Source organism: Takifugu flavidus, chromosome 3 (assembly GCF_003711565.1).
Source record: "Takifugu flavidus isolate HTHZ2018 chromosome 3, ASM371156v2, whole genome shotgun sequence".
In the NCBI taxonomy this organism is placed as follows: Eukaryota; Metazoa; Chordata; class Actinopteri; order Tetraodontiformes; family Tetraodontidae; genus Takifugu; species Takifugu flavidus.
This window is the reverse complement of record NC_079522.1, coordinates 17,207,940-17,220,685: the sequence shown is the minus strand read 5'-3', so window position 1 is coordinate 17,220,685 and position 12,746 is coordinate 17,207,940. Positions and strand designations below refer to the sequence as shown.

At 40.4% G+C, this 12,746-nt stretch overlaps 1 protein-coding gene across 2 annotated transcripts in view; it reads left to right on the top strand.

Moving 5' to 3' along the window:
* The window catches only part of LOC130522662 (protein FAM184A-like), a 28,207-nt gene that overhangs the window by 4,698 nt on the left and 10,763 nt on the right, over positions 1-12,746 (top strand). The window contains exons 2-12 of one of the 2 annotated variants that reach the window (XM_057027245.1): positions 1,825-1,902; positions 2,585-2,719; positions 2,833-2,931; positions 4,193-4,399; positions 4,757-4,930; positions 5,096-5,257; positions 5,677-5,812; positions 6,733-6,914; positions 6,998-7,183; positions 10,741-10,863; positions 10,929-11,090. In XM_057027245.1, the coding sequence (XP_056883225.1) occupies positions 1,825-1,902; positions 2,585-2,719; positions 2,833-2,931; positions 4,193-4,399; positions 4,757-4,930; positions 5,096-5,257; positions 5,677-5,812; positions 6,733-6,914; positions 6,998-7,183; positions 10,741-10,863; positions 10,929-11,090 (1,644 nt within the window). The remainder of the gene's footprint in view (positions 1-1,824; positions 1,903-2,584; positions 2,720-2,832; positions 2,932-4,192; positions 4,400-4,756; positions 4,931-5,095; positions 5,258-5,676; positions 5,813-6,732; positions 6,915-6,997; positions 7,184-10,740; positions 10,864-10,928; positions 11,091-12,746) is intronic. The other variant, XM_057027246.1, reaches the window with a different exon arrangement.

The window sequence follows — 12,746 nt, the reverse complement described above, 5'->3', positions numbered from 1 at the left end:
ATTGGAACAGGCATTCAGGTTTATCAAAGTAGCACAAATCTACCTCTACTCTAGTTAGAGAAACTCATTAAAAATGAATCTCTCCTCGTTTTGGAAGTCATTTTTCATCCCAGGTGCTCATTTTAATGTTACATCAGTATAATTGTGTGGATATAACTGATAAAACTGTTGATCCACTGTAGCTATGTTATGTTCCCATAATGTGCTGAACTTTTCCATGAGCACATCAGGTAGGGCTGAGATACATACCATATTATGGTCTTTTTAGGAGCTATATTTTTTAGAATTTAAAATATAGGTAAAGGGCACGGTTGGTTTTGTCATTGCTGCAAGTTCATATCAATCCACCCTGAAGGATTCCTAAAGATTATTTATGGAAAGCATCTTTTGTGTTTGACTGGAGACACAAATAGTACCGCTTAGTCCTGAGAGACGCAGAGACAAAGGAGCCACTGAGATTAGAGAGGGTCGAGAAGAGCATAAAGCCATGAAAGAAGTGGGAGAGGAGGCAGAGATGAAAGCAGCAGGCGCACCAGCATCATTAAAATAATCATGTATAATTGAAGGAACATCACCATAGAAGACTTGCTCAGAATCAAAGATTCACACTCGACAAGCTCATCTGCCTTACTGACTCTCAGCAGCAGTTCAAAGAGCAGCGCCATGTCAAGGTGACGCAGGAAGGATGACAGTAGTTGGTCTCACCTGAAATGACCAGAAACTGGTTTGTGTTGCTACTTTCCTTCAGCCTTATTTGATTTGATTGGCTTCAACTTTATATTCTCTACATTAAAAAATGTAAATATGCACTCAGGACAACGTTGTCCAGGTGGGAACGATTGCTTAACCTCTGTTCATTCTTCTGTCCAACTAACTAAACCTGCCTCAGACCTCTGGTCGTGCTGACACCATCGCCTCTTTACCGTAAGGGTCTGATCCAAAAACAACAGACACTCTGTCAGCCCTCCATGTTGTCATCACACACGAAGACCCACAGTGGAACCTTGAATTCCCTGCATACCCTGTTGCCTCCACAGATGGCTGGACGGTGACTCACTAAACGTCACCTAGCATAAAATAGCCTACAGTACACGTTTTTGTAGCTCTTAGTTTATTTCCTTCCAGAAGAAGTAGAGCTGAGCCACTTTAAAGAGAAAATTGCCCGATCTGTGATTAGTGTTTAAATCTATGAATGGTAGATTTAAACCGCTCCCTATTTGAGTTTAATTGCGTGTATAAATCAGATTTTTAAGTGGAGTGTAGAGATTTGGTGCCGGTGGCTCTGTAATTCAGCTGACCATGACTGAATATTAATTTAGTACACAGGGATTCAAATTGCTGCGGGTAAAAAGGATTTTTTTCAAGGCTCTGTTATATCATTTGCCTCCAGTTCTTCCAAAAGCTTCTTATATTCCTGCTCGCGGGGACTAGCAGGACTGACAAGATGTCATGCCCTTGGGTTTATCATTAAACTCTTTTTTTCATCGGTTCTGTAAAATATATTTCACATTTGAGCACTCAAGGCATGAAACCCTTTGCAGCCTCTTAGGTTAGGATGAAATGAACTTTCTGTACATAAAAATGACTGAAAAAAGGGGTGAATTTAGCTTCATGTTCCAAGTACACAACTGGTTTCACACAAAATGTTGGATTTATTCATAGGGCCAAACATATTTTTCTCTTTTTGTAAAGATATAAGTATTGATCCTGTTGTGCCCTGAAACCAAATCCCCTCCTTTACTGTATTATTGGTCCAATTTCAAAACGGTTGAGGGCTTTCCATCTCCCCTTTATGCTTTGGTCTAATTCTCTTCATGTGCCCAGGTGATTTATGCCCTCAACACCAAGAATGATGAACACGAGGAGGAAATTGAGTCTCTCAAAGAGGCCCATGAGGATGAGGTAAGAGCACAAGAAATACCATCATCACATCCCTACAATTGTTATGTAATATTGTACATAAGTCATGTTGGTTCCACAAATCAATACTCCAGGGGCCCATTTTAGATTTAAACCTGCTTTTGTTTTTTAAATTCCTATAATATATTTTTTTTTACAGAGAAACAAGAATCCTAGAATAATGATCTATAAAATAACTAAACAACCAAGGGATAAACTGGCTGTAACAGTCGGAAGATGATGCTGTTTTTATTTTAATAAGTTTTCCACAAACTTTGATCTAAGTATGATCTAACTTCCTTTACAGAATTGTTTTATTAATTTGGTTTTCCCTGACTCAAAAGAGGATGACATAACAGGACAGAAATGATTGAAATCCTCATATAAAGTAGGTGTTGTTATGACTAATGCAGTTCATGTAATAATGAGTGGTTAAGTGGTGAAGATGCTTGTGGAGATGGGATGGGATGGGGTGGGATGGGGTGGGATGGCGGGGGAGGTCGGCAAGAACACAACACAAAAGCATCAGAAAACATGCAAGCGGCAGAGCCGAACAATTAAAATACTCAAAACCTGATAACTGCAAGGTTTTCTAACAGAAAGGTCTACTGCTTTTTTCACTCATAGTATGACCGTCAACTTTGAATGTAACACTTAAGCGGCTTCTTTGTTTTGTTGTGATCAGGTCCAACATATTGTGACAGAGACCAGAGACAAGATCATGCAGTACAAGAGCAAGATGGTGGATGAGGCAGATTTGAGGCGGCGTCTGGCCAATCTGGAGGAATCTGTGGAGCTCCATGAACACATGAAGAGACAGGTCACTCACTCGCCACTGCGTGGTCGAGTCTGTTTCCTTCTGCTTTTATGGTGTCTGAATGGAGATGGTGATGTTTTGTAGCCCAGTTAACACAGTTGTTTTGTCACCATCAGGCTTTGGCAGAGTTTGAGATGTACAGACAGAGAATGGAGGACTCCCAGCTCTGCACTGAGGCCCAGCACACACAGAGAGTGGTTTCTATGAGCAGAGAGGTAAGGCCCTACGCGCAACACACACACATGCACTGGCTTGGCAAAGGGCTGCAACAGCCTTGCAAGATTCATTGATTATGTATTGAATGCACAATTTTTAAACAGGACTTTGACAGGACTTTTGGGGAACAAACATCCTACTAACAAACATCTCTCAGGCATCCAAAGCAAAAACAATATAAAAAATGATATTATCATTGCCAAAAGTGCTTGCAAAAGTAGAAATGGTATTCCAAATGGCTGTGAAAATACTGTTGTTTTATTCAACTAATATCGCAAATTTACAAAAAAAAGAACCAATTTTCAAATGAAAATGTAGGCTTTTGAACCCGCTTGTATATTCCCAAACTTGCACTTGATTTAGTGTGTTAGGTAAATAGATTCACATATTAGTAGCATTGGGATCACCGTGACGCCCTAATGCACATGTGATTTACAGAATCTGAAAAAAATGAAAAAAATGTGTTTATTCTTGCTTGCAATGTGCATTCTGAACAGGTAAGTAGTATTTACTAAGATTTTTTCTGCTCAAAGGAAGCTAAGGTCACTAAAAGATAAATTACATGTGAGCTTATTCAGAGCCTTGACTTTTGTTTTTGTTTTTAAAGTCTTTCTAGATTAATTTGGGATTTGCTGCTTATTTTCTTGCTACATCCCTCCAGACGAGAATGGATTTGCAAACTAAAATCATTACATCTAATTTAGAGTAATATTGTTTTGAAAATGTATCGTGAATGTGGATCCCTGCTAGTAAGAAGTAGCAATACACTAAACCTTAACTTTAAACTCTGATCTCCACTTGATGACATGAGTTCATCAAGCGGGGATGATTATACATTAGTTTAACCATTAAAAAAGGCAATTTGATCACATCTGCCATATTTTTCTGTCACATCATATCATACCATTACGTAATTAATCACATCTGACTGCACGTGTCAGGTTTGATGTGAGTGGACAACCAGCTGAAGTGTACGCAGGTGCATCCAAACACGTCTGTTGGCATCACATAACATCACATTGCCATGCAGCATTTTTATATGTATTTTTTTAACCTCATATCTGTTGTTTGATGCAACAACACCAAGTTGGGCTATAGATACACTGCACATAGGAAGAGAACAACCAGGTCTCCTGACAGCATTTCACGACTTCTTAAAAAGTCACTTTCGGCAGATGTTCTTTTAATTGGGTTCAGCAGGCTGGCAGTGCCACACAAACGCTTCCGAGGGAATAGAACGTGTTTCATGGTTTTTACCAGGTGGAGGAGATGCGTCGAGATTTTGAAGAGAAGCTGCGGGCGTTCAGCCAGGCTCAGACCCAATTTGAAGCAGATAAACGACGAGCGCTGGAAGAGCTGAGGGCCATCCACCGCCAGGAGGTGGACGATCTCCTCAACAAGCATCAAAACCAGAGTGCCTCCTCCACAGAGGACCAGGAGAAACTGGCTGAGCTTCATAGACAAGAGGTGGGCTGAGACTGACAGAGGATGGAAGGTAGATGTGTACGGAGAGTCCAAGGAAAAGGAATCAAGGCTTTTTTGAAGTGGGTTTACAGCAAATTAATTGATGTGATAATTGCTGTTTTGGAGACTTTAAAGATCAACTTTGAGTTGATAGATTTATCTTGCAGTGGTAACAAAAAAGTGGTTTTGGACCATCGTTGCATGTCATCCCTTTTTTATTCACATTTTTCCCCTTTGCGTTAGACTCACCTTTAAATAGAGCATCAAAAGGTAGTAAATCAGAAAGAAAGTGGAGCCTTTTTTCCACTATATACTTATGGTTTGAAGATTAAAATAGTTTTCATCCATTTCTCTGTGTAGGTGGATGCACTGATGGAGCGGGTGGAGGAGCTGACCAAGGATAAGGTACGGCTAGTGGAGGAATATGAAGCCAAGCTGGCCAAAGCACAGGAGTGTTATGAGAGGGAGCTAGAGGCCATGCGCAGAACCCACCAGCTCACCACGGAGAACTTACTGGCCTGGAAAAGGACTGAGGTAACACCAAATACATGTTACGTAACTTTCCTAAAATAGGTTTCACCACAGTGACTGTGATTGCACTAATCATTTTTTTCTGTTCGTTTTTTTTCAAGCCCTCTTTGTTGTTCTGAGCCTGATCTAACTGACTACACATTTTTGTGAACATGCGTTTACCTGCAGGTCGAGCTTCGTAAAGAGTTCCAAGCTCAGGAAGCGGCCTTGCAGCGCTCACTGTCAAAACTGAGGAGTGAACTTCAGAAGGCTCAAGAGGAGGCCAGAGAGAACCGAGACAAGACCAACAGACTGCAGACGTCTTTGGCCAATGCTGAGAGAACCATCAAGGTCTGTAGCTGGTTGGACAGTTCAGGGCCCCACAGTACATTCCTCTACCTTGATCTGGAACCAGATCTGATTCTGTCTTAAAATGCACTACCACATATTTAAAGGTGTCATGATGATGCAACTTGATTTGTTGTCACTTTACTCAGAGCCTTAAACTCTAAAGCATAGCATTCATATTTAATACTGGTGCGTTTGTGCCTCTAAACCTTTAGGTATTGTATGAGGAGCAGTTAGTATTGTAGCAGCACAAACTGAAATATTGAGGAGCGGTTTGAGTTGTTTCACTCTGCACTGAGGCACGTTTTTTTGTAAGCAAACATGCTACAGCATTAGATCCAGAGGCTTCCTATTGTTCCTACAACAGGAAGATGGTTGAAGCAGAAGCATTACGTTGCTAAGTATGATCATGTGTCCTGCAGAATCTGCACAAGCAGCTGGAGGAAGCCATCCAGGATGGGGAAATCTGGGTGATGCAGCTCAAAGACACCGAGTATGAACTTGAGGGCAGCAGGGAACGAGTTCAACAGCAAGCCACGGAAATTCTCCATAAAGCCAGTAAGATCTGCTTGCACATACTACAGAGCGGTGTTCTGTCTCCGTCATCGAATGTGGCTTTTTGCACGACCCACATTTGTTTGTGCATTCTCCCAGACAGACATATAGTCAATTTACATTAAAGTTAACTTGTGTAATATAATATCAACGTGTAATGAACTGGTGATGGTAAACCGTTATGATTTCGATGTACCAAAGACTCTTTATAGACGCGTCACTCTTTACACCCTGAGAAACCTCTTTGGCATGAGTAATCTGAGTGCCAGATCCTCCAGTAGGCTATTCAGAAAAGGAATGTTTTCAAGCCTTCTTGCTTGCATTCCAAAAATGAATCCCCATGAGTGCAAACACTCTGACTTTTTCCTTTTTTTCAGAACATCTGCTCAATTTCATAGACTTTCACTTCCCAGGAAATTTACCCCTATTGAACAGGTTCTCATCAGAAATGTGTTTCAGCATTTCCAGTGTATTTAAGCATCCTCCAGGAAAGACTGTCCAAGAAAGTGTCTAAATAATGATTCAGTAATTAGAAATATATGGCATTTTTTTCCTAAACTGCAATATGGGAACAATATGTACTATACAGTTACCTTTATAATACAAGTCACTGATTCTGACATTTAAAATTAGAGCTGTAAGCGGACCATTATCATAATAATAAATACAGAAGTGAAATTTGCAGTGCTCTGTATTATGATGGCATTAAAAACATTGCACAGTGCAGGAGCAATGATATTTAACTCCCCCAATAATTCACCTGTTTGAATAGCTTATCCTCTTATGAGTATACTGCTATTTGTAATGGGAAAAGAGGTAAAACTCAGGACAGGATTTTACCTCAAAACACCACTTATAAGCTACAGGTCAGAACTGTTGTGATTGATTCCTGCTAAGCTGAGTTCTGTTTTAACTGTCCCTAGGCCAGATTGGCTCCTTGCAAGCAACACAGATGTCCCACGAAGCAACCATCAGGAACTTAGACCAGGAGCAGAATCGGCTGAAGGAGAAGATAAGCAGGCTGGAGGAGGAGAGGGAGGCTCTTCTCAACCAGAGCCAGGCTTCCAATGAGCAGCACAAGCAGCAAGTGCTCAAACTGGAACAGGTGCTGCCAACTCATAATCTGTCCACTAGCCATGAAGCAGACCAGCTCACCACCTCTCATTGTGCTACCATCCTCCTCCTCAGTCTCTCCGGGAGGAGCACCAGGGCTATGAGAAGGAGCTGTCCAGGCTGAGGGCGACCTATGAGGAGGAGATGCTTCGCTTCAAGGAGGCGCAGGTCAGAACGTTGGAGGAGATGGAGGAGAAACACCAGGCCATGACTGAGGAGGCCCAGCAGGAGAAGGAGGAGGAAAAGAAACTCCTTGTGACAGTAGGTGCACAGGTTTATACTGAGCTGAATACAAAAATTCTATCATCCATCTTCTAACAACCATATGTTTTGGTTCTAATCCCGAGGCAGCCTGCCTAATATAAGTCAATTGCACATTAAATAATGATGATACAAATGAAGACAGTTTTGTTTAAAAAAGTAAGTGTACATGCCCCTCCAAGTGTTGACGTCCTTCTCAACAACATCAGCGATTCAGCTTGTTCAGGGCAAAATGCTGAAATAAGATAATAAGATGGAAAAAATGTGTTTTCTAGAAGCAAGTGCAGACATTTAATTAGGTCAACATTATAGAGTATAGTGGCAAAAACAGCATCTGCTGTGTGTTCTGTTGGTGTGTTCATTTTCCTCTCTTATTTTCTCATTTTTATTCACTTAGTCTTTAAACAGCCACACTGTAGGAATGCACACCAAATCTCTCGTAAAAAAATTAGGATTTCAGCATAAGGTTAGTCTCAGGAACCAGTTTGGCACTTATGTGGTTGGGCTCTTATCTGTCAGGATGATCTCAATCTCTTCTTAATAGCAACATGTTTTCTGAGTCGTTTTCTGGTAGAAATGGAGTCCCACAGGGTTCTCTTTTGGCCCACTGTTATTTTCACTGGTACCAATGGGTCGGATTATTTGGATTATCATTTCATTTCTGTGCTGCTGTTCTCCAGAATTGTTTTGCCAGTTTAAGCTTCAACTAGAGTTGAGTTAACCAAGTACATGTTTGGCTGCTGTGAGGAATTGGTTATCAGCTAATTTTCTTTTGTCAAATTCAGCAAAAACTGAAATGGCTTTGACTGGACAAGCTAAATCTAGCCAACAATCTGATCATCTTACTCTGCTTGTGTTATTCATTGCACTCTTTCCTTTGACCTACATGTAAAGGAAGTAGTACGGGTTGCATTTTTTCTTGTCAGAAAAATTGCTTCATTTACAAGCCTTTGTAACATCCAGGCTGGATTACTGCAATGTCCTTTTATCAAGGTTGCCTATGAAATCCTGCAGATGCTTCACAAAGCAGCTGCTCATATTCTGAGCTGCTCATTCAGATTTGAACAGATCAGTCTTGTACTGGCCTTACTTTGCTGGCTATTACTATTATTATTATTAGTAGTAGTAGTAGTAGTAGTCGTAGTATTTGTAATGGTAGTAGTAGTACTAGTCTGTGAGGGCGTCCAGAAGTGCTTATTATTTTTAAACAGTGGTAGCAATCACCTGTTCATAATGCATGGTTTATTTATGTGAGACCATCCATCCCCAACCCTTTATACAAGCTATTATATTTCCTCAAAGAGTCTTCTGGAGGATTAAATACCACTGACAGAATCACTTTTGACAAGTCTTCACCAGAGCTGCAGGAGGCTTTCGACAGCTGTTCACTCAGTCATTTCAGTGGAGTCGAGCCGATTCTGATCCATGCTATTAAATATAATTGAATATCATTTTAATTGCAGTTGTTACTGTGTGCTGTCCTTCCTCTACTAATATAATGGGTCAGCACTGTAAATGTTCCACTGCATTTAAGTGTGACTTTTAGATTAGATTGTTCCGCATTGGTTATAGTGTGACAATGGGCTGATTATGGTGGGACCCGGAACTAAATGGGGAATAAAAAGATAAATGGACTGTTTATTTTGGGACAGAAGCTTAATGTGATCACTAAAATAAGACATAAAGGCTACATGGTTTGACTATAGCAGGACAGAGGCTGACATTGTTATTTCTAGAGTGACTGCAGAGGCTGTATTTGTCCATTGTATAACTGATAATGAACTTTGAGTAACATTTACTTTTAAAAAGTCTAGCTTATCATTTCTATGCCTCAGCAGTTCCCAAAAAAAGATTTTTTTTAGATGAAGTCATTTTGAAGTCTCTGTCCCTTCACATATGGTCCATCTTGATGTCTCTGTTTTGCTGCATAAGCTCGCAGCTCCAGTACCATTTGAAGCTGAGTGCTAATTGGTTGATTTTCACTGACATTAAGCTCAGCCTTTGAGACAAGCGCGCCTATGTGGATATGTGTTTATAGATTTTCCAGAAAGAGAGAGCGATGGGGCGAGGGGATTGATGAAAAAGAGAATACTATGCTGCCAGAGCGGCTTCAGATTTACATCCTCAGCCAAATTAGACTGGAAGATGGACATTGAAAGACATAGTTGGTTGTTTTATTGGAGAATTTGGCCTTTTTTTAGATTTTAATCAAATATTTGTCTTGTAAAAAACAACATTAAGGCCATATTCTGAACCTTCAGTTTGCTTGTGCTGTAGTAATTCACACATCCTTCATTCCTGTTTTCATCCATATGGATCCACTCCAACGCATTAGAATATCTTGTTTATTTGCTGCTGCGGGAGAACAGCTGCTTCGGTTCAGTCAAGAGTGACTCTATTGCTTAACGGGGGAGAATATTTTGAATGGCTCCAACTCCATCTAGCAGATTGATTTGATGCCTAATTAGTTCAATGTCAATGGAGGCAGCTTAACTCATTAATCTCATTACAATTTTATTAGTTGATCCTTTAGTGTAATAAGAAAAATTGAAAACATTCCACTTAATATAAAAAGAATCCCATACTTGGAGAATGGGATTCTAGCCTATGAGGGCTCTGATTTTTTTTTTTTTTTTTTGCTTTATGGAAATTGGGTTATTTTGAATGTTTCTAGTGTAATGTAGTGTTTGACCGACAGTTATGTTTGATCAATCACTTTCTATTAATGTCAAATGTTGCTACAAGTGGCACTTTTTCAGACCATCTACAGTATCTGGGTTAAAATCAGAGGGTATAGATTATTGGTTGGCTCCCCCATGTGGATATGAACCTTCAAGTCCTTGCTTAGTAGTTTGGTCACGTCTTACTTGTTATAAGAGAAGGTACACTCGAGTATACAGAGTTTCTCAGTGTTAGAATGTACAGACCAGGCAGCTGCTGAAAGACTGCTTAAATTAATGGAAAAACTATAAACTCTGTTTACCATGTAGATGCACATGGAAACATTCGATCACAGTGACATTGATTAAGTTCTACAAGGTCTAAGTATTTTAATGATTGCGTTCCATAAATCCACTCCACTTCCAATGTTGTTACGAGGACTAAATAGCAAAATGAAAACTGAAAACTAGAATTACATAAGAAAATGGCCCAGAAGGGATTTGGCGCCGTGGTTTGAAGGATTATAAAAAGTGGCTGGTTTGATGGGATTGGCCTTTTCAGTTGAAATGACAAGTCGCACATCCACCCCTTCATTGAGGAGCCGTGGCTCAAACTCAAGAAACGGCATCGCTCCAGCATAAAAGGGATTTACGGTTGCTTCTTAAGTCCTTCCCTCTCCTTCAGATAGAGCTTTTATGGTATCTTGCTGGAAACACAGAAAAGAACAGCTGCCAGGGATTATAAGCACTGATCATTTCTCACGTCAGCTGAAGGATATAATATTTGATTCGATTTTTGATGTTTTCTTGCATCACTACTACTGTTTCACACCGATGCATACACATTAGGCAAGGCACATACAATAATACCATCGTTGTCTTCTTCCTTCTCTGAAGAAACTAAGTCAGGAGTTTGAGATCAAGCGCCTGTCCTTGGAGGAGCAGCGAAATCGACTTCAGCAGCAACTTGACAACCTGAAAGAGGAGCTCTCCGCCAAGCTCAACATGGCCAATCAGGAGGTAGGATGCAAGTTGCATCTGTCTAACTGTGATGCTGAGGATGACGCCACTCCTGGCCACTGCAGGTGTCCCACCTCCAAGAGCTGGTGAGGGAGAAGGAGCAGAACCTGGGTTCAGCTCAGACTCAGATCAACTGTCTGAGGGAGACGCAGGAGAAGCTAAAGATAGAACTGGATGCAACTAGATCACGGGTCAGAGAGACCAGCAACTTGTTAACGGATCTGCAGGTAAGAACAAGATCCACCTGTTCATCTGATGTGGTATGCATTTGAATTCTTAATAAAGCTGACATTTTATTCTGTACAAAATCATAATTTATGTTGGATTCCTTTGGTTTATTTTTCTGAATTCACAAGGAGGAAAAACAAACCTACTCAGGTTTCATGTTCCAAACTCCTTGTCAGTTAAATTGCCAATTATCAGTTACAATTACATTTCTAATTTCAGATGGTTTAGTATTTGAAGATGGATCTTTTGCCGTTCTGATTGGTTGATTGTCTCTTTGCAAAAATGGATATACCGGTACCTGACCAGAGATCCAAAGCTCAAACTGCTACATATCTTGTTCTGTCTTTCCAAAGTTCTGGCCAGACAGCTGTTTAAAGCTGTGGTAACTGCTGATTAGCTTCTCGACAGCATAAATGTGATCTGTGGTCTCGGTGCAGATCTCTTTAAAATCCCTTGAGCTTTTTACAGATTAATTTATATCACATGCAATTAATGATGATTTTAATTGGGGAGGAGTGTGCCAGTAGCTCCAGAGCAAATGGCAAGTGTGAGCTTCCATGCAATGGTAGACATTAGTTCAATATTAATTTCACCTTCAAGTGTTTCATTAGTAAGGTTATGCATGGTTCTATATTATAGTGAATAATAAAATGAAACCTCATTTCCATTATGAGGCAGTGCCTGCACAATCATGACCTGGAATAATTCCTGTATAATATGATTATCAGTGGCCTGTTTTAGCATGCACTTGTTTACCAATTTTGACCAAACCATAAAATAATCAGGAAAAAAAAGCAGACAATAAGCACATGAAAAATCTCCCTCCTCCCTGTTGTAAGCCTTACAGGATCTCAGAAACTTTGTAGTTAAAACGACCATTTGCCTTCTTCACTCATAGCATGCAAGGTGATAGAAGGTTACGTACATTTCAGAAGACTCAGTCATTTGCATGCAAATGCATCTCCACAGTCCAGTCCCCGTGGCAACGGTGAAAGGCCCTCTCTCAATACCCAGAGTTCATCCATGCTTCCTCAGTTACGCCACCGTAACTATATGATCTGGTGATCTGAAGAATTTCACTGTCCATTTATGCAGCAGCAGCAGGTAGAAATGAGGACATTAAGCGGGGAGGGGGAAGGACAGGGAAACTGGATGCTCCTGTGTATCCAGCCCAGCCTTTCATTTTGAGAAAATACTGTATGTGACACTGCAGCATCAAGGCAAAATAGGCAAAAAGGTAAATTAAAACAACAACGAACCAGTAAAAACTGATGAAATGGTAAATTGTTCGTACACAGAGAAACACAGAGTCTTACACAAACTGAGCAAACACAAAATGAGAAAGCACATGACAAGGATACTGGCTGAAAAGGGAGATAATTACAGGAAATTGCAGCTTCTGTGACAAGGCTGGATTTGCAGTGTTAAAATAGAGGAGGACTGTGTCTTGTGCTCACACTAAGCTCACACTCATTGAATCCAGAGCAGCTATTGTTAAGCAGGGCATGATCCCTCCAGTAAGGTATTACTCATATGTAGGACAAGGAATCCAGTTCAGTCATCGGAAAATGTATTTTGGACAAAAGACACAGCTGAGCAAAAATATAAAAGGTTGGGACTGTATAGTTTCTTACCATCTACTTATGTCGACCCAC